Source organism: Macrosteles quadrilineatus, unplaced genomic scaffold (assembly GCF_028750875.1).
Source record: "Macrosteles quadrilineatus isolate MER2022 unplaced genomic scaffold, UCM_ALF_1.0 Scaffold_2__2_contigs__length_208266976, whole genome shotgun sequence".
In the NCBI taxonomy this organism is placed as follows: Eukaryota; Metazoa; Arthropoda; class Insecta; order Hemiptera; family Cicadellidae; genus Macrosteles; species Macrosteles quadrilineatus.
In genome coordinates, this window is record NW_026542595.1 from 155,628,871 (window position 1) to 155,655,199 (window position 26,329).

Consider the following 26,329-nt stretch of genomic DNA (forward strand, 5'->3'; position numbering starts at 1 on the left):
ACGAAACATAACACTAAGATAATTCAAAAGCGGTCCAAACCCATTACAGTTTTATAAATGTGTTAGAAATTGAACCCGTCCCTCCCACACCCAAGTCTGATACGCTAACCACTAGGCTAGCAACACACCCTATGTTTTTATGTCCAATTACAAATACAAATACAACAAACACATTACTGAAGCTATTGTGGATAAAGAAAATGCCTCCCTTAAGTATAATGTTAATTCATAGAGGTATAATATTTCCTAATCATTAATTAGAATAAATTGTTTTTACCTTGAGTTTTTTTATCCGATTTCTCAACTACTTCAATGATATTCCAAATTCAACTAATGTATCTTATTTACTTCGCCTCAATAGTTTTTTGTATGACTGTTCGTCACAACCTTTTTTTTAACCAACACAAAGAAATAAGTTTTTCTTCCAAGGAGGAGTGGTCATAGAAAACAAATAACTTAACATTAGAGACACTTGATTAAACACCTCACATAATTTGATTCCCACTAAGTATTTTTTTTAGTTTGCAGCTCTTTTTTACTTCATTTGTATTTAAAAATTACCTAATTCTACCTTATTCTTTATCCCTTAAACCTCAATCGACTGATCTGTACCAATATAAACAAAGAGAAGTCCTGTTATGGTAAAAGTTTAAAATGCTAACCCTGAGATATCATTTGCTAGATACATCGGTCGTAGCAGCTTGGCAATCGCCTACAATTATTTTAATAATTGTTAATATTAAACCATCAACCACAAACAGGCAAAAATCAGAAAAAAACACATTAAATTTCAATTTTAATGTACACAAATTTGCATTACAGTTTTAGTAGAATATAATTAATATCAAACATCATAGTTTCTTTGGAAGAAATATAATACATTTTTAATACATGTCTGATTGTTTACATAGATGATAGTTTAGGTAGGATTCTTCATAAATTTATGATACATTTAGCAGAATATGGATCAACAATAACATATAACTTTTCAAGAAAATATGTTAGTTTTTGTGTTTTTATTAAAGGTCAAGAACCTTAATTAATTCAAGCGGTGACCACTTTAGCTAATGTATAAAACTAATTAATTTTTTTCATCCATACTACTTAAACTACTAAAACAATACTTGAATAAAGCTTGTTTTCAGTTTACTAAATCCAAAATTTAAATGTCAAAAACTACTCATTTATGAATGTAAAATTATGAATATATTGTTAAGTAGCGCAAATAACTTAAGTCTAACTATTTAAAGCTTTTTACAAAAATAAATACTTATTTATCCTTAACAGAGATCCTCATGCCTAACTTACGAACTATTTACAGAATAATAAACTAATAAGAGTAATAAGTAAATAATACAAATGTATCAACTATTCTGGCAAGTAAAGAACTTGGTTCTTAAATAGAGATTTGTTTAAAATCAAGTTATATTTTATATTTGATAAAAACTTTAGTTCGTCTCTTAAGTTGTGTAAATAAAACTTTATTTAATTTGAGAAAACGTAACATGACTGTGGTTAACATCTATAAATTTTTCTAAAACAATATTAAAGGCACTTCAAGATGCTTTTCTGCCTGGAAAAGTTAAAAGGTAATAATGTGTTTAAATTAAAAATAAAAGGGGTTTCTAATGTAGTTTTTAAACATGAAAGTAAATTTTGAATATTGCCTTTTACAATAATACTCAACTCATCTATGTCTAAGGAACTTATTATAAATGGCAAGAATTACTTTGATTGAATAACTTAGTTTCTACTGTATAGTATACATTTTTTATCTCATACTTTAAGGATATACTGCTTTTCATGGTGAATTAAGCAGAACCAAGTTTGTTTTTGGGTCTCTAGGAAAAAACAGGTATACAATAATTTCACATATCAATAACCAAAGCTTTAAAACAACATTTAGGGTTGAGTTAGGTCTTAATAAATCCTGTAAAAATTATCAAACTACTTTACTGTAAAAAATGAGTGAAAACTTTTTTTATTCTAGTGTTCATAAATAAATATTAGTATAACATTTATTTAATTTCGATCAATCCTATTTAACAGAAGACACAAAATTATAGCTCTTAGCATATTTATTTTTTACCAAATGAGTTTTTTTTTCATATTTTAAAAATCTAGTGTATTTTGCCCAACATCTCGTAACATTACTGTTACTTGATCTACAAACTCTAAAATTAAAAGAATAAACTCACCAGGGAATCCTTCAAGTTACACATCAAACCTTTGGTCAGTTATCTATTGAAAGATTAATAATACTTCATTTTAAAATACTAAACTTTTAAAGTCAGTACAGTTTTACAAACTTCTGAAAACTTCTAAAAACAATACTCTTTATTTACAGAATAAACGGCAAGACATATAAAGCTAATACTGAAAAACCAGTCTAACATGTTATCGTTTGTTCAGTTTGTACCACACGGAGTATATGGTAAGGATGTAAAATACCACACCGCACAGTAAAATGTAATTAACATCTAACGCGATGTTGACATTATTAAACTCCATCTCTTTGAGGAACTTTGATGGTGTTTTAAAATGACAGTAGTATTCTTCACATGCCAGGGTGGATCTGTTGAAACCATAAAGGGAGTAGAAAGAACCCTGAAATGAAGCTCTGAAGTAGGAGAGATGGTAGAGGAAGTGGAAGTAGCTCGGGATGTCGGAAAACCGACTGGTAAAGCCAAACACACTGAGAAACACTGTGAGGACTGGGCCGATGAACACTCCGATCTGTAACAAAACATAACATTCAAAATATATAGGATAAACCAACTGGTGAAGCCAAACACACTGAGAAACACTGTGAGGACTGGGCCGATGAACACTCCGATCTGTAACAAAACATAACATTCAACATATATAGGATAAACCAACTGGTAAAGCCAAACACACTGAGAAACACTGTGAGGACTGGGCCGATGAACACTCCGATCTGTAACAAAACATTACATTCATCATATAAAGGATAAACCGGAAGAGTTATTTTTATAAGAACTTGATCTGTTCAGAAACAATTTAAAAATTATAATTAATTTTCAAAAAAATGTTACACCAGATTCACATCAACTGTGTGGTAACTTCTGCAATCGCAGTGATATTTTGAACACTTTCAGCAATCCTGACAATACTGCGGCCAGTTCCTATTTTTAAAAAAGATCACTAATAGTTTCTCACCTAAAATTAAATAAAAATGTTCCAAAATTTCCTAATTCATAAACACTTCCATTCATATTTTATTATGTTTAATGTCTTAAAAAAAAACACCTAGGTATATATGGAGGATGTAACTTAATAATAAATTATGGTATTTGAGATTTGATTGTCAAAACCTGGTGATCAAATCTCAAAGTCAAATCTTTTCTTGGGATTCAATAGATAAGAGATTTTGGATTTAGCTTCGGCTTCAACATATCCCTAATAAAATACTTTTTTGTGGATTGCTACACGATGAGTGCCTTTTTGATGTTTACAGCTTAGGCAATTTCTCATTATTTCACAAACCTGATAACTGTTTTAACCAAATTATCAACTTTTTAATTTACATATTTCCTATTATAGTAAAAAGCAAGTTTAGTAAAATTGACCTTAAAACAAGAATAAACACATCTTATTACACATTTAAATCCCATGACAATAGGCTTCAGACTTAACATAAGGATAAGTACAGAAGTACAACACTTCTGCAACAATCTTTAAGTCAATACTATTACTAATGCTTACCCCGACCGGCAACGTAGCACCAATCATGAAGCCGTATCCCTGCGCTGTCAATGAGATTGCTGCGTTGAATAATAGGAAGTACCCAAATCTCATGCTTTCCATGGGTTGGCCGGTCAGGTAGTAGGCCGGGAACAGGTAGGCACATGCACACAGCAACTGGGCAGACATACAACTGGTATTGCAGCATTATTTTGAAAAACTGAACAAGTTTTTTTTATAATTTCTGTGTTACTTTCTGTGTTAAAATAGGTAGGTCACACATCTAATCAAAGTCTAGGGGTGTGCGATGCATCAAAAATTAATCGAAATTACGATTCCTTGCATTGTATCGCAATTCGATTCAGAGGTGGTCAAAAAACTATTTGATTCATGAGGGAGTTCAATCCGTATAAGAAAAACGCCTGCAGAAAGTCAATGCAATACCCGCAATACAGGAGCGCGTTGTTGTTGCGTTTCCTTCTTGAAGGCGTTCTAATTTAATTAATTCTTTACATGTAAATATTGCTTTAATTGTTTTTTACTTTTTTATTTGGCATTGCAAATGATGAGAGGTTTTGTTAAGTGTAAGCAGTGTGAGACATGTTTTACCACTCTAAACATAGCCAAAACAAGTGACTCCAAAATCAATCAAAAAATAACACGAGCCTGGAAATTTGTTACTTGATACTTAACTAGTAAGATTGATGTTTTAGACTGATAAATTTGGCATTTTTGTAGGTCTGAAGCTATGTATACCTTGTAGTTTGTAGGTCTGATTCTATCCTCTGATTTTATTAATGTATACCAATTGAAAGTTTCAGTATAAATCTTACATGTTTTTATTTGTAAAAACCAAAACATATCTTTGTAAAATCAATATTATAAAATAGGTAACATGCTTAACAAAACAATATGATTCTGCAATTAAAAGTTATGAAATAGGCAAGTAAAGCAGCTCACCGACATTTCAAGCAATATAGGTTCTTCTAATATATGATTGAAAATAAATATTTTTTCACCTAAAATTCAATGAATATGTTAGGCCTAATACCGCATCAACAACAATTTGCATTACACAAATTTAATTTAATATTAATTATTGTTTATTCACTCCATTCACAAGTATGAATAGAAAAATGCAGTATTGCTTCGAATCGAGTTGCATCGAATCAAATTGAAAATCTTTTGAATCAAATCGTTGCTTCGAATCAAATTTTGTTTGCTGCATTTCACACCCCTATCAAAGTCAATTCATTGTTCAACACAGGTAAAAGTTCCAAAGCGTCATTGCTTCATGTGAAAATCTGACTGTTTGAAACAATAACATATGTCACCAGGAATAGGAACACCAGACATTGAAAACAAGTGGCAAAAGCATTGAATTATATGTTTTTTGACATAGTTCTGTTTACCATGGCTAGTCAAACAAAACAAAACCAGCCCAGACACTGGAACGATTGCACAGTAGTTTATAGGTCAAACACACAAACATGTCTGACACAAGATCGTGAAGATTCTTATCATTTGTGAAAAACAGATAGTTCACAATGACTAGGTGTGTAAGTAACCTAATTCATTGTAGTTATTGTAGTCAATTCTGAAGGTGACAAAATAAATCAATTTTTCCCCCAAGACTCTAGTTAATCGAGCTAGTGATAAATGTTTGACCATATTTGAAATAATATAATTTTCTAAGAACCCATTTATGTCGATTTTCTTCTGCTTGCTTTAATTCCTAAAATCATACTTTCTGTTACAAACAATAATACATTCTTAACACGTTCGCGGCGGCATGGGAGCAATCGCTCCCATACGGAACCCTAATGCCATCCTGGTGGGTGCGATCGCTCCCAAGCTGCAATGCAGTACGAAATCATTTTTCTTTAAGCTAGGATTAGAGCTAGAAACTTGAAACCTCGCACAGCACTACTCAATAGTATACTGTATTTTTTGTGGTGTAGGTTGGTAGTAAATTTCCCTGTAAAATCCCCGTCTGGCAATCTCAAAAATGTACTTCTTGTTCCGTCTTTTTCCCTCCATTTGGCAATACAATTCCAATGGGACCGGCTACGTTTCAAGCACTGCTGCTATCTGTGGGTGTTTAGCGAACTACGTCGACTCTAGTTGTAAAGCAGGACATCCTCGCACGTTATTTGCTATACGTCAGACCGAAATTTGAAAGCCAATCACACGCGGCAATCGGGTTTGTTCGACGCTGAGGGCTGCGCCGCACTGGGGATACGCCCGCCATTTGACGTGCCGCCGCGAACGAGTTAATACCTATAAATATAAGGCAATAGCCATTGCAGCCAATGACCAGTCAGTTAGTTTTGTGATGTTTCAGTCTAGGTAGGCGAAACTTTATCAGACTGAGGCTGTTCTAGGACCATGTCCTCTTTAGCCTGCACCATATTGTAGAATTCTTTTTGTCAAAATATTCTATGTTGCCATGTCTTTTGTGTGTATTATGGTTTATTTGATCCTTTTACAAGATAAACTAGTTGCTATTCTTTGTTTCTAATAATTACAAACCTACCATAGAGCATTTTCACTAAACAAGACTATTAAGATAGTACAAACTACACAAATGTATTGCATCAAGAACACAGAGGTGATATAATTACCTGGAAGGGAACTTCAATAAGTACCACTGAGAGGCAGTAAGGAGCCAGTGAATACCATCTGTTGAAGTACTCTCTCAAGAGGATTTTAAACTCCAGTGGAACTGCAAACATTAAAACTTTGGCTCAAAAGTATGAAAATGTCATATTTCTTCAGTACATTACAAAACCTCAATAATCACTAAGAGGCCAAGCAATGACAGGTAGACGCTAAAGAAAAATATAGTAAGGTTTAAGTTTTGTGTTCCAGCTGCCTAGTTTTTCATTCTTAAACCCGTTGCTGTACTCATAAAATCAAATTGAAATTATTTTATTCTAAAGAGAACAATAATTCAGCAAGTACAAAATTTCCTAATCCATACCACAATAAAGTCTGGTTACAAACTCACAATTCAAATGTTACCCTTCAACAAAACTAAAGCTCCTTCGTTATTTAAACGTCATTTCGTAACGTAAACTCGACATCACCAAAAAATGAGTTTAAGCAAATCTACATATACTTTATAATCAGTAAAGATGGGGGACCAAAAATGTAATCAAGCGGATTTAAGTATGAATGAAAAATGAGTGTGGGGTGGGTGACAAGCCTTTAATAGCTTCATTACTTATTGAGATAAGCTCTCTCTTTGAGCAGAGCCATTTTTAAAAGCCTAATGAACATTGATATCGATATCACTGATCCCATAATGGACAGCTGGAGCTGGGTTCAGTTACCAAACATCAAAGTACAACTGAAGTTTTGTACCAGCGACATTTTTACTGTTGAGAAATTACTATAACAAGATAGATAATCAAGTTTGATTACATTTAATTCTTAGATAAAACTTAAAGAAAGAATAAAATTGAAGACAAATAGAAGAAAATATATTTTAGGATTTTTTTTTTTAAATAAAACCCCTTCTAACCGTACTCCTTTAACCAAACCAGGGTTAACTGAAAATATTATAAAAAATGCAATTAATTGGTAAACGAACTAGGAGGGTTGATTGTTTGCTGTGGCTAAAGTAACTAATTTTTTTGTCCTAGGACACTAGGAACTGGCCCGTTTTCCACATTACTTCAGGCTAGACCTAGGGGTTGTTGCATTAGCACTTAGGTAAAATCCTTAGAAGATGATTTGGCAGAATTTGAACCCAGAACCTGAGGGACCGAAATCCCATGCTCTACCACTAGACCAGCTCGCTCCAAGTAACGAAAACAAAAAAGATAAAGTTCAGAACAAATGTTCATTATTTTAAGTAATAGATTTTGCGTATATAGTTGTACATTTTAGGATGACAGTAATAAAATAACAAAACCTATACTGATGTAGATTTCTTTGAATAGACGTAGCAGTTAAATTCTAACCACTTATTAACCAATCAAATATTTATTTTGGTTAGTCGGGGTTTTATTGTAGGTATATATTTGTTCTTTTTTCTACACAAGTATTGTAACACAGACTCACTTTTGAGGAACAGCAATCCAATCTTAAAGAGTAAATGTAAGCCTGTCCATAAAACTCATTCCAGCCCCATAAATAATCCACTCCAAAAAATTAAACAAACCTACTAATGTGTAGGACTTACAAGCTAAGCTGACGGCCATTTGACCAGTGTAATGGAGAAACAGGTTGCTGCCGTAGACGAAGATGTAGTTCGCCATCAGTGTACTTGCGCTCTCCCCGACATCACGGTACAAGTAGCCGAAGAGCAGAGCAATCAGAATGTGCATCACGAACCTCAGAGCAAACGACCCCTGGGAGAAACCAGTCACAATGACATACTGTAGTTAATGTAGTCAAGTTTACCATGTTAATTTTCCAGTAAATATTGGGTAAACGAGGGGCCAATTTAAACAAGGTGCTGCAGTTATATTAGTTTATAATAGTTATTTTAATAGCGCTTTTATAGTGTGACTCAATGTTCCCTAAAAGGGTTACCGGTATTTATTTACAGTAATATTGCTGGATTCCCTCTAACAAAGTAGGATTCACCCGGCAGGGTTGGTACAAGCACAAATGAGATCAACTTGTATTCATTTCTCAATAACAAGAATATATCTTACACCAACCTCTTCTCAATACTAGCTGATTACACACTTTAAAGTCTCAATGTAAATAGTGAATAATCGATCCATCAAATAAACACCCCTTAGTAATCGTTTACAGCTTGTTATCACTTCTATTGCTAATAATCCATTGCTCTAAAAGCTAGTAGTAGTGAATTAATCAAAAGGTCCTCAATTTTGAAAAACCTTTTAATTTAAGCTTTAACTTTATACGTCATTTTGATAGTTATGAAAAAAGTAATAGCTTTTGCTATGTTTTACTAAATACACAACGGTACTTAAAAATAATTTTGGTAATCTCCAGAAGATTCTAAACTGAAATAAAAAGCATCATTCCTGATTTCATGAAGAGCAGTATGAAAACCCATAGCAGATTACAGCACTGCCAACATTTCTTTCCTTTTGATACAAAAATTACTAGAAAGTAAATTCGGCCATGCAGTACAGGTTAGGTGTAACAGTAAATAAAGTTATACTCAGTTTGTTATTCGTGAATTTTATATACAGTAGAACCTCGCTAATCCGACCTCTGATGGTCCGACTCCTCACTTGGTACGACCGTACCGCCAACACAATAGGCTTCTGCTAGCATAACCTCATTGTCCAAGAAAAATATCCAGAAAACTTTATAAATTGTGTTTTTTTTTAATCTAATGTGTTGAAATTTGTTATATATTTAACCATGTCTGCCCATTATTAATATTAAGTACTTCCAAGAACTGTTGAGTTTTATCACTTTTATTTCTTTACGACTTTTCCCAATTCTATTTTATCATAAAAATAATAGTTTTATGATGACTGTTAAATGGTATCTCTAACTCAGTCAGTATTTTCGTGAATATTCAATTTGCTGCTGGCCATTGCCTACTGCCATAAAACTGTTTATGGCTACATACTAAACTTGTAACTAATCTACAATCTTATTTTATAAGTTAAAATATTTGTTATAGATATTTTATCTTTCTATTGACAAAACCACAAGCATAGTTGTTGTTTGCATATTTTTTTTTCGTTATTCAAGCCTACTCTGTCTCAAATTATGTCATTGCATGTTCTGTATCTTGTCTTATATTGTTAGATGTGGCTGTTTAAGGCTTAAATGTTTTTTAGTTTCCTGTATTTTTTATTTTGTTGAAGGTACTTTATGCAATCTAAATATTATGAACCAGATAGTGATTTTGCTACCCTCATTGTGGCCTAATCAATTATATAGACCCTCTTAAATAATTAGGTCTAGACCTGGGTCTTTTGATTCTTTGGGAGAGCTTTAAAATGTACTAAGAAAATTGTATTGAGCCTGAGATAAACTAATGATTGATATGATATGATTGATATTATGGATGTTAACTTTGTAAATGAAAAGACAATAATCTTACTCTGTGATAATCCAAATTTTAGTTTAAAAAAAAAAACTTTGCAAACGTTGTATCCATCTTATAACTAGTTCTGAAGCTGATAAAAAATATGCTCTTTGCCACTTCATCATATCCTCCAGTTTTTCATTGCCGTCTGCTGTGAACAGCTGGCAACTACACTCTTATCATACTGAATGCTTTTATATGTTTTTAAAAATTAAAAAAAAAACTAGACATTGTGTTGGTTGGAAATAATTTACCAGTTGCATGAAAGTATCTTGTCAATAAATGTTTCAAACATGTTTATTCCTAAAAACTCTTATCCTATTTTTAAAACCACTTTTATCATAGCTATTCAAAGTATCTCAGAGTAAAATAGGTAAAGCCTTTATCTTAACTGTGATTTTTCTTGACACAATCCTCGTAGTAGTAAAAGGTTACAGTAACTGGGGTACAGTAACTGTTATTAGAAAACCATGAATGTAGGATACTATCCATTTTCATAGTAATGTCAATGTATTAAAGTAAAAAATAATGGTTTAAATACAGTTCTGAGCAGAAAACCGCAAAAATACGGGTAGCCACGTACCGTACCGATTTTGTACTGAAAACCGAGGTACAAAATATTGTACCGTACCGAACCGTACCGACCTTAAATTTTCTGTACCGCAGACCCCTACAAAAATTAAATGGAAGCAAAACAAAGGAATGCCGATCAAAGCTTCAAGGTCAAGCTATCCGTTTGCACTGACAATCGTCTGCTCCTTAGGCCTACACACGACATCTGTCTGCTGTACGCTTGCTATGTCACAACATTTTGTGATTGGGTATTTGGTAATCATGACAGCTTTAGTAGCCTGTGATTGGGTGATTAGTAACCATGGCAACTTCTTGAATGGGTGGATGAAGAGAAACTTAACAAAGAATAGAAAAACAAAGAGAAAGAATAAGCGATGTTTTTATGTCATTGTTATCTTTATTTGTGTATTTTACAACTGTTGTTATGCTATAAGTAGGCTACTATTATTTCATACTTTTTTATGCGTTATCTAATGTTTTATCGACATTTTCTGTCCTGAAACAGCGTAGCAGTAGCCTACTAGACTGTCTAATGTTCTGTTCTTTATTTTGCTGTACAATGTTTGGCAATTTGTTTGTTTGAGTAAAAGTTTGAAAAAGCTGTGATTTTAAAAGTTACAGTTTATATTACTGAACCAAGGGTAATGACATAACATAATTATCATGATTGCGCAATAGCCTACTTGTATTTTTATGATGTAATATGCAAATTATTACATTAACGTCCATTTAGTTTATGAGTTGGAAATACAGTAGACCCCCTCTTAACCGACCCTAATGGGACCGGACCTAGGTCGGATAATTCAAAAGGTCGGATAAAACGGGCAATCCCTAAAATCATAACATAATGAAGTGCTATTCATTTAGAATTATATAATCATTATTTTGAAGTCATACTTGCATTATTTATAAAATAAACTACTCTTATCTCCTTTTTCATATTGATAGAAATGTCACAAATAAACACAAAACACGGTTAAGTCAAATAGGCCTACTTTCAAAAAATATATTATAATACTAGGCAAGAGTCAATAAAATTCCTTTTTTAATAACTTTACTACTGTAGTGTATTAATTAATGCTTTCCAAATACATCGTAATACAGTACAGAACCTTTTGTCGTCATTAAAGATACAAGCGACAATTTTGTTACAAGACAGGACGTTTATTTAAGGCCACTCACTGGAGGTTCGAGGCACAAAAACTATCTTGACCTTGGAGTTGTTAACACCCCTTCCCTGCCCTCCCTACAAGTTGCATTGTTTGTTTACTCCAGCGAATCCAATCAGTTATATCAGCGAATAATCAGTTCTCAAAATCGTAACGCACTTTATGATGTTATAAATTTGCCGCACAGATAACATATCTGATCAGATGTGCTCGAGCTACGAACGATGATGACAAACTGACAATAGGCTATGCTATATTTTTTGTGATCAACACAAAATAACTTATTGTTAGTCATATCCTGTGGAGATAAGCGTATGGTTCAGTTCTCATTGCCCAGCGTGGGAGCGGAAATGCCGAGATTCCTAGAAAGCGGCGGTTAAACCGAGCTGCTCTCAAAGCAAGGTCGGTTAAAACAAACTGTATTATTTTACGATCAAAGGCGGATAATCCGATTATCGGTTAATACGAGGTCGGTTAAGAGGGGGTCTACTGTAACTGTTTCATGTCATGTTGGATTAACCGTGGTTATCATTTATCACTGGTCTGTTCAAAATACAGTTTTACTACATTTTTAAGTCAATAAACGCGTTCCTCTGATAATCCGACCTTTTTCTGTTCCGACCATGCCCCCGGTCCCATAGGTGACGGATTAGCAAGGTTCTACTGTATGAGCAAATGTGTGAATCGGTATTGCAAATAGCTAGAACTGTCTGTCCAGGGCATATCTTCAATAACAAATGTTTCCAAATTTCCGTATAGCATTCATTCTGTTTCACCATCAAGTTCCAATTTTCCAAAGATGTGGTTTCTTATGATCAGATAGTAATGTATGTATACCAGGCTGCGACGCAGTATGATGATGTTCCTAGCGTACAGATGATAGCTCTGAGCCCACAGAGGAGCCGGTTCTGGTTGACAAGAGCTGTACTCTATCATCTCAGCAGCTGTTCGCTTACCAGACTTGAGCACACGGAAAGGCAATCCTGTTGACAATAAATAATCAATCATTTATGTACTTTAGTGAATATCTTATGAATATCACATTTAATGGTCTGAAATATGAAAACCAGCTTGAGAATTGAGATTTCTATTTACTTTAAGAGCACAAGGTGAGTTAGAGTATGAATTAAAATATCAGAATTCGGGGCTAGTGTTAGTTTATCTTAAGAGTGAGAAAAGGCAAAGCAAGTTTAGGATGGTTCTGACATGCAAGAGAAAATTTGTAAGAAAATAGAGACCAAAGGGCAGATACCCGTTCTATCTGTTGTAACTTTATAAAACCGCAGTGAATAACAATAAAACCGACATTTTGGCAAATGTCGTCCACTTCAGTACTTATAGAAATATAGGCTCCCAAATAGTTGACATTTTGCAGCTTGTTACTTGACATTCATAAAAATAACTTTCTGAATTTCCTTTTATTAAGTACTTCAATGTGGCATTATTAAGTACTTTACTGGAGTGGCATGAATACAGTTCTTTTCACAGAAATCAAAAATAATTGTGACTGAACTCAGTGACTTAGTTGCAGAAAAATAGAGTCTAAACATTCTTGGTGTTGTACGTGAAACTAAATAAATAGCAAAACTAACCCGCAGTAAAAACATACTGTAACTTGTTTTACCAACAGGACACATTTATCTGGTATTTAGTTGTTAAAACATTAGATAGCTTTGTCTACATTAATCACAAACATACCATTCTCTTGTGAGGGAACTTCAGTCTCATTGACAGAAGGGTTGGAGTTATCTTGGGCTGCTGCTTTTACCAGGTATGAAATATCTTTTCCATATTCTCCCACGGCTACTTCAATCACTGTCAACAGTTAAACCAACAATATATAACTGGCATACTTCAAATTAAATGAAGTTGTCATAGTAGAAATCAACACGGTTATCAGGATGATGGTTTAAAATCACATTATCAGCAGTTTATTTAGATGAACTGAAAATGATAAATATTTAGGTAACTTTAAATGGTATGGTAATTTGTTTATCAGAAAAACTCTTCTTTAGATTGAACGAGACTTAAAGTTTATAAGTATACAAAACCCTTTTGTTGTAAACGTGTCTTGTTTACACAATATCTCTAAACAATATACTGAAAACTTCTCTATGGATTTCATTAATTTGTTACAGTCAGGTGCGTTGAAAAAGGTTTGGACTTAGTAAACCCGGAAAAGTATGAATGCTAATAGGTCACACGTACATTTAATGTTATTTAATATAAATTTGTGTTTATTATTTTTAAATACATTTATAAGTTATCATGGACTAACTAAGGATTGAAATTAAATCAAGGTTCAACAAAGACAACATATTTTCTTCTAGTTTAACTTTATCACAGGAAGAAATAATTAAACACTTCATTACACAATCAAGTAATTAATGTATTTTTCCGCCTTAAACAAGTTGATCTAACTATATTCATCTCTAATGACAAAAAATAACACAATAAAACAAAATTGGACAAAAACATTCATGATAAATTTTCCGCATGAATTTGAGGTGTGAAAATGATACCACAATGCTCTAACAAGTAAATGTTATAATAAAATATTTGTATTTGTAGTCTCAAACACTTTAGCATGCTGTTACATTTTAAAACTTATATGAAAAACATAGAAAATTACTGAAGAATCAAGATTAAAGTTGTGTTAGTTAATGACAATAGTAAACTCAAGAGGTAAAACAAAGAAGTGTTCATCAAGTAACTCTTGCAAAGTTTGTGAAAAGTGTAAATTAGACTTGACATCACCGAGTGCTAGTCTGTGTCTATTTTAATATTTCAATTGATTAGTAAAACTTCTTTGATTAAATTTTAGTTCTAAATTGCAGTGATATGTTCAAGCTTGCTATTTTTTATTACCCATAGGAAGTAACGAGCAAGTACTGGGAAATTGAATGACAAAAACACTAGCGTACATCTGTAGGAAAATGCAAGGTTACTTGATATACACAATTAATTAGTTATAAAATATATTTTCTAAAACAAATCACCAATCCCAGCATGCAATGAAGACATACATACCAGATGAAAAGGCATGGATCTAAAATGGCACACACAACACAAACCCACAAAGAGTCATCCAAAAGTGAACTGATACCTGCAATTGTCTTCAGAGATGAGTACGCAGATATGATATGAGTAAAACCAGCCTAATACTAAGTCTTACAGGTAATTAAATATGCATGTAATAGCTAAGCATTATGGAAATTTATGTTGGTCACAAAAAAATTGGGCTTTAAAAAAAACTTATTTAAGTCTAAGTGTACAACTATACAATGAATGTAATATTGCAGTACAGTAGAGTTAGACAAGAACATTACAATAATAATACTGTGTTTTCACAGATGATTTTTAAAACTATCTCCGTTTACGGCAGTAATGAAATAAAATACTCGTACACATCAGGGGGAACTAAAATATCCAAACGAGTCCATCTTGAAACTAGACAAGAATAGATTAAAAGTAAAATTATTATCAAGAACAAATCCAAAACAACTGAACAACTGACAAAGGCTCAAACATTAGCTAATTTGAAGGTATACAAGATGAAATTTCTTGTTTGAATGTGTCATAGTTACAGTCTAAGAGCATTAGGGAAATTAAGAAAGTGGAGTTTTTGAATTTGCACTCTACATTCTTAATTTTCCTCATATGTTTGACATGTGTCATGTGTGTTTTAAACCTTCCAGCCCTAGACCAATAAACCACAGTAGCGTGGTTACTAGTCTAGCAATTTTTAATTCTTCATTAATTTTTTTGTTTTGTTATTTAATTTAAAAAAATAATAATGAGCACACTACAAATATCAGATTTTCTTACACTTAAAGTTTTGCATAATTGTCTCTGCCATGCTTGTGTAAAGACTGTTAAGTTATTCAAACCTTGGAGTCACTTTGGAAACACATTTTTAGCTTGATTTATTGATTATCCATTTCTTCTCATAAGTATTCCAGTTTCCAGTTTCACCATGTACACTGTCCAGTCCAAAATCCAGGAACTGTCTTTGTACTTGTCATGACAAATATTCACATCACAGTCATGATCAGCGATTCATACATTTGGAAATAATAACATATTATGACACACAACTTAGATTAACCGGTAAAGCATTATAAGTAGACTTATATTCCACAAATGGCATGTAAAAATATTATCTATATAGCAGACTTCCTCAAGTTGGGATACCATGGGATTAGAACTTTTTTGCCAAACTAAAAAAGTCTGAAAAATTAAAAGTTAATACAAAAGAATTGAAATACCTTAAAAACACTCAATAAGTGTACAAAATTAGGCATTAAATACAAAACCAAAGCCCAAACCATAATTATCTAAAAAAGAGGGAGTCTACTACTGTAATATTTTTATTGTACTTAATACTTGAACACCATTTGGACAACTCATATTCCTTGTAACATATTTAACCAAGTGTTGTGCATAATATTACATTGAGAGGATGTATTTTGACAGACCATGCAGTTTAAAAAGCCATAGAATCTCAAAACAAAAAAAAATGAAACAGAAAAATATATTATTTTAATGGTACATAAAGAGAGAGGTTTAGCTATCATTTTCCCTCATACTTTAAAAGGATTTTTAAAAGTGATGAGTTTCTATTCTTAAACGATTAAAACTAAATGTGGAATCTAAAAATGTGAGTTATTATAATAGGTAAGGTTTTGTAGGAAATAAGAAAATTTAAAATAAATTTTGAGATCAAGGGAAACATTTTGTGAAGCTTGAGGATTGCAAAGTTACGTGAGAAAAAGCAGCCGGAAAGTGTATCTTTAAAAAATCTGAAGCGGGATATGCTTGTAACAGGATCTCAAGTGAAAATGTGTGCAGAGGTTTAACTCATTGTTTTATTTAAGAGATTTAAAAACTGAGAAAAAGTATTTCACTGTTATCTAGTGAAACCAACAACAAAACTGGTTGTAACATAAACTGGTGCTGTGGTGGTGGATGAAGGTATAAACAAGGTTTAACTAGGCCTACATTTACACCTCAGTAAAGATTTGGCCTAAAACTGTAAAATTAAAATGGTTGAGATTCCAAGGTAGATAAAAAAGAAACCAGACATGCCAAGAAGGAAACAAGAAACAAACTTGATCGAAAATCACAAGCACAAGACTCACGAAAGTCGGCTGGGTTGTGACTCCTGGGGCAGACGAGACCGTGGGAGGCAAAGCGGGGCACGAGTTGAGATACAGGACCTTGGTACAAGCACCGTCCCCCTGCTACTGCATACAGGTGGTCAAACTTCTCAAATACCAGGGCACTGGGCTGGTGAATGGTGCAGACGACGGTGCGTCCCTCTCTGGCTAGGTCTCTCAACAGCTGGACACATGAGGATGTAGAACTGCTGTCTAGCCCTCTGTAACAATAAGAACTACATCAAGCTTGACCATTCATAGTGATGTTGTCTGACAATATCTATGGTCAAAGATAGTGTCAATAAGGAAGATGTGTGGAAGGAATGGTGGAAATGGAAAGGCTACCAACAACAATACAAATCACATCAATAGACAGACGCTTAAAGTATTGCATCAAATTAACAGCAGTTAGCTGTTGAGATGAATGTACATAACAAAAGCAATGGTGGTACGGGAAGAGTTATTGTAGAAGCGCATCCCACTTGACAGTCCAATTGACACGGTCTACAATAACTTGTCTTAAGCTCTATAATAAACACATGACTATTGTTGTTTCAAAAGCCTTGATTTTCACCATCAGACAAACTCTAAGAAGTTTATTTTTATTTTCATGTCTTTTGTAATTTTTTTACATACATACACCCAAAACACACAAAGAGCTTTTCACAAGGTCTATTGGCCATTAGGTAAATGCCAACTCTTAGACTTATATTGATTAAATGGTTTAAGTTCTTAAGAAAAAGCAATTTTTTGCTTAACCTTGCCAAAAACCGTTTTTCTTTTCCTGTTTTTTTTTTGTGTTAACAATGTTAGTTTACCAGATTTTCTCTTACTGTGCATAAGACATTCTCAAGGGGTGGTCCGAGACTAAGGACTGGACAATGGCCTAGCCTTAGCCATAGCTTAGCCACTGAGAATGTGTCTCCACAGTAAAAGCAACAACTAGCAGTGGATTTGAACTGACCATGCTATTGAAACCAACATAAATTTATGGATTCAGACACTGTCCTTAAAAAAGCCCTTTAGAACACAGCAGTTTTAAAGCTTAAACTGACATACGAGGGCTTAGCTCAATACGAGGGCAATTCAGAAAGAATGGAAAGTTTCCATCTGACGCAGACAGGCATGCGCTGATCAACCAATTTCTGGTACAGACATGTTCACATCCTAAATGACTATCCAGATTTATCAGCAGAAGAGGCGTTGTACAAGACACTTGCAGAAGTCAAATCAAATGAAATCAAAGTATCTTTAATTTCGTATAAAGTGTGGTCTCAAAAAAGTAAGCTGCAATTCAAAATCCCACTAGCTGTAAGATGCGGTATGAATTACAGTTTTGTTGGCCCTAAACTTAAAACCTAGAGGAATTTACTGTCAATTGTGGGAAGTGTATGGAAACAACATAATAAATTAAAGTTATGTCTATAAATGGTGCAGTCGGTTCAAAAATGGCTGAACAGTAGGTGTCCTCACCTCACACGGAAAATCACACACAAGATCTCCTTTATCTATTCAAAACAGAGATTTTCCAAAAACCAAGTACATTCCTTCGAGTGACTTTCACATCTTTCCCAAAATAAAGACTCGGTTGGAGTACATTGATTTCATAATGACGAGGAGCTCCAAATGTGTGTCACCGAGTGGCTGAGATCTCTGGTGGCAGAATTACACGACAAAGGAATTCCAAAGGTCCCTCTACCTTATAGGGCAATAAGTTTACCAACGTACATGATCTTGAATGATACTTCTAAATTATACCCTGTATTTGGGAACATTGTGCTAAAACAGTGCTTTTAAATTACCAAACTATCCTTGAGTATTTCTTGTGAAACAACAATTGTTAAAATGATACACACGATCTATAAACATATGACAGTAGTAGTAGATGATATTTTAAAACATCGTTAATATATTAAATGTAGGCTCTGATTGGTATTTGCTTATTTGCTGGTATTTGATTAGGATTGAAAATAATACTTACGTAGTAGGTTCATCGAGGAATATAAGCGGTGGGTTTGTAATTAGTTCTAAAGCTATTGACAGTCTTCTTTTCTGGCCTCCTGAGAGTCTTCCGGTTAGAGTCTTCTTCTGATTGGACAATCCCAACATAGACAGCAGCTCTGTTATCTGGTGGACAAAACTTAGTTGTTAGTTTTTGTTTTAATAACTAAAATAGTTTGTAGGTAGTGGTAACTTATGTAGGAAAACTTCTGCTAAGCTTACATACCTACGCCGATGGATTTAAGTTCTACGCCTCATCCTATCAGTAGAAAAATAGTCCATCATTTTTAAACTGTCTAAGTTTAATTTTTCTTTTGTTTAAACTTAACAGATAGTACATAAACAATAAATTATCACAACAGCTTATAGAATCAAAGAGCAAATGGGAGAAATAGGAATGCTAAAATGTGCTGATCAGAAGCAGAAGAAAGTTTAATAAACAATAGCAGTTAAAGAGGAAAACATTGCTGGGCAGGTATAACTACACAGCACCCATTGACAAAGGAAGGAGTTAACTAATGTTTTCCTACAGAAAGGATAAATACCAGAAAGTATATGGTAGAAAACCGCTGGAGTCTAGTAGGCAACTGGCATATACATAGCAAATTTTGTTTTCAAGCAGCAAAACTGCAATGTACAATGAGGGTTTTACTAGATGTACAACTACTGGTAATGTGCTCGATGGCTGAAATTGTATGGTGTTTCAAACAAAAAATAGCTGGTTCAACCATCATAAAATCATTAACTTTATGATGGTTTGGCCCAGTTGTACTTGTTCAGTGATATGTGGACTTGGATTAAAGACTTAGCTGATTTTAGTCTGTAACAACGCTTGCATGAATCATATCGCTCCATTCTAAACTCAACCCTTCATTCAAATTTACTATTATATGTATTATTTTATTGAGTTGCTGTCTTACCTGTTGACACTTGGCCACATTGGACACACTGTAGCCCAGCTTGAGGTGAGCTGCCATCATCATGGCCTCCTCCACGGACAGTAGAGGCCTCAACTCATCATCTTGTTGTATGTAACAGGACACTCTCAGGTAGTGTTTGATGTTGACATCACTTCTGTCCTGCCCGTTCACCATCACAGAACCGGTGCTGCCTTCCATCCTGACAACAATAGCACCTTATAAACTAGATGCACGAAAAACTTTATTTTACCACACATCGTCATTTTGGTCTCGCTGCTTAATCTTATACAATAAAGTTCAAACAATACTAATTTATATTTTTATTTTATTTGTCTTATTATGTTACAACCAATTTATCCACTCTTAGATTTATTCAGCCTTGAAGAACTATTAGCCTTATTAGAAGATTATGCTAGACTATTTAGCTTATCTAACTGAGACAAATGTTAAAATAATCTTCGTTCAAGGTAAATAAAATAAAATACTGAATTTTATTCTTGAAATAGACGCCCTACAACACATGGGGATAGTGTTGAGAATGATGTGGTTCAATGGAGAACCGTTTCATACAGTGCCAGATTTACTAGTAGGGCCGACTTGTCCGTAAGCAAAGAGTAGCTGCAGCCTTTTAAACAAAAATGTAATAACGAGCCAAATTTGGGAGTGACGATAATGATGTCTCTGTGACCGCTGGAAACATTTAAGATTTTTCAGTGATCTCAGGTAATAATAATGACTTCTCAGGGTCCTGAAGGCCGTGACTACGGGAGATATTCATAAGTTAGTCACAATCGCGAGGAAGCTATGCTTAAGGGTCGGGAGCCACTCACTCAGATAATTTGGCCAAGAACTGCAAGTACCCTAATCCCGATTTCATGCACATAACAATGCTGGATACCTGGGATCGAATTTTACTCTGATATTTACAAGTGCAAAGAAACTAATGAATATTTTTAACCAAGAGTATCCAAACTACCCCACACATCTATATATAGAAAAGGCAAAGCCCTCACTGACTCACTCACTCACTCATCACTAATTCTCTTACTTCCCATTTACCTAGGAGGCTGAAATTTGGTACACTGATTCTTTAGGCATTAAATAGGAAAACTAAGTTATTTTTATCCTGATCAGACTCTTGGGCTCCGCCCCAGTGGCTCTGGAGTTTCCCATGTTAACCTTGTGAGTAGGCCTACTCGTATTTAAATGGAATTAATTAATCTTAACAGCTGTTTCAATTAAACAAGTTGGTTCTGTTCTATGATGTTCAATAGCATTAAAGTTACAAGGATTACCAACAGGGTGCAGTACTATTATTTTTCTTAATTTATGACAACAGCTAATTTGCAACCAAAAGGTGAGTGAGCATAGCGAACGAACTTCAACCCGGAGGCGAGTTAGCGTAGGGAACAAGCTAATCTGAAGGCAAGTGAGCGCAGCGAACGAGCTCCAACCTAAAGGTGAGTGAGCGTACCGAACGAACTTCAACCAGGACGTGATTGAGCCATGCGAACGAGCTCACTTATGAAGTTAAACGGGGCAAAGCCCGCGGGTACAGCTAAGTAAGAGATAAGTGTGGGATAGGTGTATTGCTCTGTGTGCCTTACAACTGGCCAAGACCTGCTGATTTTTTTGTCAGAATCAATTAGGTCGTTAGGAAAAGCCTTAGGTTTTAAAACAGTTTGAAACTAAATTTTGCTATCAATAATCACTTCATAAATTATCAATCCCAAATAAAACATCCTTTGGCCTTAGTCAATCAATTATCCAACCATGCATCAGACAATGTGCACATCATTCTAGAGTTAATTCGGGGCTTTTATAGTTTAGAATTAGTTTGGCTCACTTGATTTGGTTTGAATACTGATCTTAGAGTGTTCAATTCTCAGAATCAAAAATATTTATAATATTTTTATCTAAAATTATAAATGCCAATATAAGGCGGAGATACTGACGTGAAGGCAGCTAGGATGTTGAGCAGTGTGCTCTTGCCAGCTCCTGATGGACCCATGATAGCAGTTAACTCCCCACTACGGAATTCTCCACTGACTCCATGTAGAATCTGCTTCTTGACTGGAACAAATTAATGCCTTATTAGAGTGAAATCACTCGTACCGTAACCCAAACCATTCAACTGTTCCTTTTAGGTGGACCTCTCCCACCAAGCCTCTGAGTACAGTCAGAGATGAACTCTTCTTGAGGAGTACAACTAAAAGACTCAACTATGATGGGAATCCAACCCTTTATCTACAGCATTGTCTCCTGACTAGAAAGGGACACCTCTTGGACATTGATTAGACCTAACAGTCTACCACACTATCAATGCTGGGAAACCCAACTTCTAGCATGTTGGTTAGTTATAAGCTTATCCTCTTCTACCTATTTTTTTAAGTGTTTGACGGAGGATTATTGCATCAAAATTATGTGCAAGCTCTAATGTTATATTAGCTTCTAATCATTCAATACATTCCGACCAATTATTATGTGGCAATGTTTGTGTTAGATTAAACTAAATTAAAAACCCTAACATTTGATGTATGTGAACATTAAATTTTTCAAATTCACTGCCCCGGAAAACACAGACACAAAGGCCTGTAACTGATACAATGTTATCAGATCAGTCCCTATCGGTTTTATAATTTCCTGCTTATGCCATCATTTCCTCTCAGTGTAGCAAGTAGCAACTGATAACACAACATTCTGCTGAATGCACACAATTATTAGTAAAATTATTTGAAAACTGCACATTAGAACCACATTAGAATAATTGCCATAGAACATTGTTATGGAATAAAATATTTTGTCTGTAAATATCAACCAAAATGCAGCTTTTAGAGTAAAACCACGTAGATTTCTATTAAAATATCAGCAAAGAACGAATAAAAACACATCATAGGTCCTCACAAACAAAAAAGGCGGGTTTTCCATAGTTTCTGAATATGGCCGTGTTTTCAGCACTAACTGAATAGGCTACAAGAGGGTCAAGATAGACGTTTTCCTAGCGGCTGAATTTGACAAGGAAAACTTAGTGCCTAAAAGACCCGCACAACATTCACAATCTCAAAACCACCTTTGGCTGCTGAAATATGCGGTAAGGATAACCCTGAACATGGGTTCTGAAAAAAAGCCATCTAAAATAAGGATTATTCACAGAATACTTCATGTAACATCAAAATGGTTATGCTACCATTACTAACTAAATGTATTATACTTCTTTTTAATAAGAAGAAGAAACAAGTTTGGGGATGTAGAAGAAGTGAATTGCAATTAATTGTAAATTGATAATATAATTGACTGGGACGGGTGGCGTCGTCCTGTAATCCAACTACTAGGAGGTCACGAATTGTGGATATTTATAGGCATGCACTGTGGATGCAATACTCCCTGGTGTGGATTTACGTCCGCACGGGTGAGTACTACGACTATCCGCAGTACTATCCTGATAATTAGACCAATTCGTGTATACCAAGGAAAAAAAGTGGTTCGGATTCCACTATAAACTATAGGTCCCTTAGTCGCCATTAGCTGTATGGGCTATTAATTAACAGCTGTGTCTAAGGAATATGTCGACCTTAGTCACTAACAAGACTACAAGATCGCGCCACTCATCATACACTCATCTCTATTCATACTTGGCTTAAAATACCTACTTTGTATGGTCACCATTTCAAAGAAAAGTATAAAGTATAAGTAAGTAAACATCAATGTACAAAGATTCACTAAGCAACTGCATCTGTGGTACGCCCTTTAAGCTTTATATAGCTGATTCGGATCAAGAAATTAACAGAAAACTTACTCTCCAATGTGAGAATGAAAAGCAATCTGTGTTTATATCCAATCCTATTGTAGAGAATATCTTTATCAATGCAAAACTTTGATATCATGCAAAAAATGTCTGATTGAATTAGATTAAGTTTGGTTGGATTTGACTATGTACATTTGTATACACTAGAGTCTGCTACACATAAACAATGTGCAGTCATTTAGAAAGTGTGACAAAATGAACACAAGGAAAACTTGATGAAAAGACAATAATATATAAGTAGGCCTACACTAAATTTAAGTAAAAATTTCCCTATTTTAGAAGGTCTGAATTTTACAATGTCGAATTTCTGCAAAAAACAATAGATTTTTCCTCTGACTGTACTTTTGGGAAATTTTGTTAGCCAACCTAAACATTATTTTAGTCAATTATTCTTAAAACAACTGGGTAGCTGATGAGTAATTATAGTACTAGCCTGGTAATCAGGGGTTAACAATTTGTTCCTGGGAAAATTATCCTTTAAATTATTCAAACTCAACTTATCTATCCTTGATCTTTGGGATTTTAACAAATTATTCTAAAACAAGTGTAAATTAACACAGTAATAGAAAATTTCTCAAGTCACAAAATCTGTTCTTTTATTTTATAATTTAAAAAATTAGACGAATCCTCATTAAAGGTCAAACTGGTTTGTTTCAATGAATAGATTTTCCTTATCCGTAGCCTTCAGGATGGCTTAGACGGAGGCAACAACTGACCTACACCTGAATACATAAACAGCTTTTGTTTTACACAAAAGCACAAGTGCAGGGTCAGGAATTAACCCTATCCTAGACCATCCTCGAAATCCAACCAGTAAACAAGCTAAAAAATAACTTATTAGATTGACCTTGTTTCTGTTCAATCTATTCGCTAATAACAAATTACATTTGAATCAAAACTAAAAAATAGAGCACTGAGTTTGTATTTCAAATACAATTTTAATAAACAGCCTGCTTGAACCTAACTTGCACAAGGTCTTGAAAATGTAAGGTCCTATTTAAAATATAATAACAGTAATAAAATCATAAACAAGTTTTTTATAATGAAAACTATGACAGTTTTATGAAAAGGAAAAATATAATGTAATTTACATATTTACTCATCAGTCAAAACACTTTGAGAGTTTAAAGTTATTAAAATTCCATTAATCTTAAACGTAATATTATTTTTAAGTTAAAAATAGAGTAGGGGCCTAGAGTAATTTTTAACAGGAAAAATTTTAACAAAATTGCTTTGCTCATGCTTTTTATGATCAGGTATTGTAAAACCAAATTTTTCTTTACAACACTAAAAATTCTATTTAATTAAAAGTTTAATTGTTAATATAATTAATAGTTTAAATTTAATAATTAATTTTTTACATTGATGTACAGTATTTTGAAGCTATTCAAACATAGCATTCGACTAAGAATGTCCTTGAGTAGTATTTTCAATGTGTGAGAAGTCACGGACGGTTAAATTCACCTTCCGTTTACAGCAACCATTAAAAGCCGTAAGTACCATGGGGAGAAACTAACGAGATAGCTAAAAGTATGTCATGGTGTCTACAATCATGAGTCAAATATAGTGATGGCCAATATTATCTAGGTACATTTTTGGTAAAACCAGGTTTTTGAGGTTGTTTTAAAATTTTGGATACACCTCACAAATTTAGTACGAGTCATATTTTAACTTTGAAAGTGGTTAAAGAAATAGATGATGTGTACAAGTGTTATATGTTAAAACTATTGTAGATTTTTTCTTAATGTACTACGATAGTTTTTTTGGTCTAGATTTATTTAGCGTACATTGTTCAAAATTTTAGGATGAAAAGTCTGGAGAAGAGGGGTAGATATTAAATAAATAAATATATATTTTAAGGGTTAACGGTATTTTTCAAAAAGGAAGCCTAACATAAAGGTTTAAGTGACTTTAAAATATTATTGGTTTGTAAAGTTAATTCCTATGAGTATGACAGTCGGGCTTGACCTGACCATGTGAGTCTTGCCAAAAGTTCACTTTTTCACAGAACATTCACTCAGTAGATACTAGATAATCATATTAGAACTCAATGCAGCATAGAACTATGCCAATAAAAACAATACTGTAATCAAAAGGATTCAAGGCCAAGCATTAAAGCATCTTATCCCCATTCAAAACTGAGCAATTGTAGCAAACAAAACCTGTCAACAGTAATCTATTATCCGCACAACCTTGGTCTAACCTTGAAACATACTTGTTTGCTCATGGGTGATTAACAACTGATGAATTAACAAGGTTAAAAATAAGTCCGTAATTGGTACAATTAGAAATAACGAATCATAGAGAATGATTAGTTAAATTTTGAGGTTGGATTGCTTCTGGATTATATAGTAAATCATGATTCAGCTGATTAGGAACCAGTCACAATGAGATTTAAATACTGTAATTGAGGACATAAAGCTGCGTGGAATCATCGTGATTGTGGATTTGCTAGATCTTTTATTGCCATCAAGGACGTTTTCTTTTATTCTTTTGCTCTTTATTAGTGTTGCAAGCGTTACCCTGGTGTTTCTTACAAGATTGTAGTTTTAATTATTATACTTTTTAGTTTACTATAATTAATTATTGTACCTAGTATAGTTGCAATGCTACTGAAACACCATGCCACAAACAAGATAATTAATCTCTAAGAGACACTGTAGAGCAGCAATAAAATACAAAGATTGAACCAATTATAGATATAATTACTTCAAAAAGCAGAGGGATTAAAATGTTTTTCAGCGAATTCCGCGTAAACATTGCTGAAAACCGTTAAATTTAGTACTTTACTAAAATAAAATTGATGTGTTTGTTTCACTAATGAATTAATTCTAATTAAATATGTTTCCTAATAGCCTATATGGAATTGATTTACGATTGATACCTGGTTGAACAGCTAATTATTCTTTTCTTAGATAACAATCAGCGGATTTTATCATTTTCACTCATAACTTCTTCGGGTGAAT

The 26,329-nt window shown here is 33.7% G+C and overlaps 1 protein-coding gene across 2 annotated transcripts in view; it reads right to left on the bottom strand.

The window, feature by feature from the left end:
* Positions 1 to 789: 789 nt before the first annotated feature.
* Positions 790 to 26,329, bottom strand: part of LOC128985609 (ATP-binding cassette sub-family G member 1) — a 67,613-nt gene continuing 42,073 nt past the window's right edge. For both annotated transcript variants that reach the window (XM_054405249.1, XM_054405250.1), the window contains exons 3-12: positions 21,514 to 21,631; positions 19,559 to 19,757; positions 18,619 to 18,764; positions 16,620 to 16,858; positions 13,177 to 13,293; positions 12,316 to 12,461; positions 7,895 to 8,063; positions 6,330 to 6,430; positions 3,727 to 3,882; positions 790 to 2,736 (exon numbers count right to left, since the gene is read on the bottom strand). In XM_054405249.1, the coding sequence (XP_054261224.1) occupies positions 2,398 to 2,736; positions 3,727 to 3,882; positions 6,330 to 6,430; positions 7,895 to 8,063; positions 12,316 to 12,461; positions 13,177 to 13,293; positions 16,620 to 16,858; positions 18,619 to 18,764; positions 19,559 to 19,757; positions 21,514 to 21,631 (1,730 nt within the window). In that variant the 3' untranslated portion in view covers positions 790 to 2,397. The remainder of the gene's footprint in view (positions 2,737 to 3,726; positions 3,883 to 6,329; positions 6,431 to 7,894; positions 8,064 to 12,315; positions 12,462 to 13,176; positions 13,294 to 16,619; positions 16,859 to 18,618; positions 18,765 to 19,558; positions 19,758 to 21,513; positions 21,632 to 26,329) is intronic.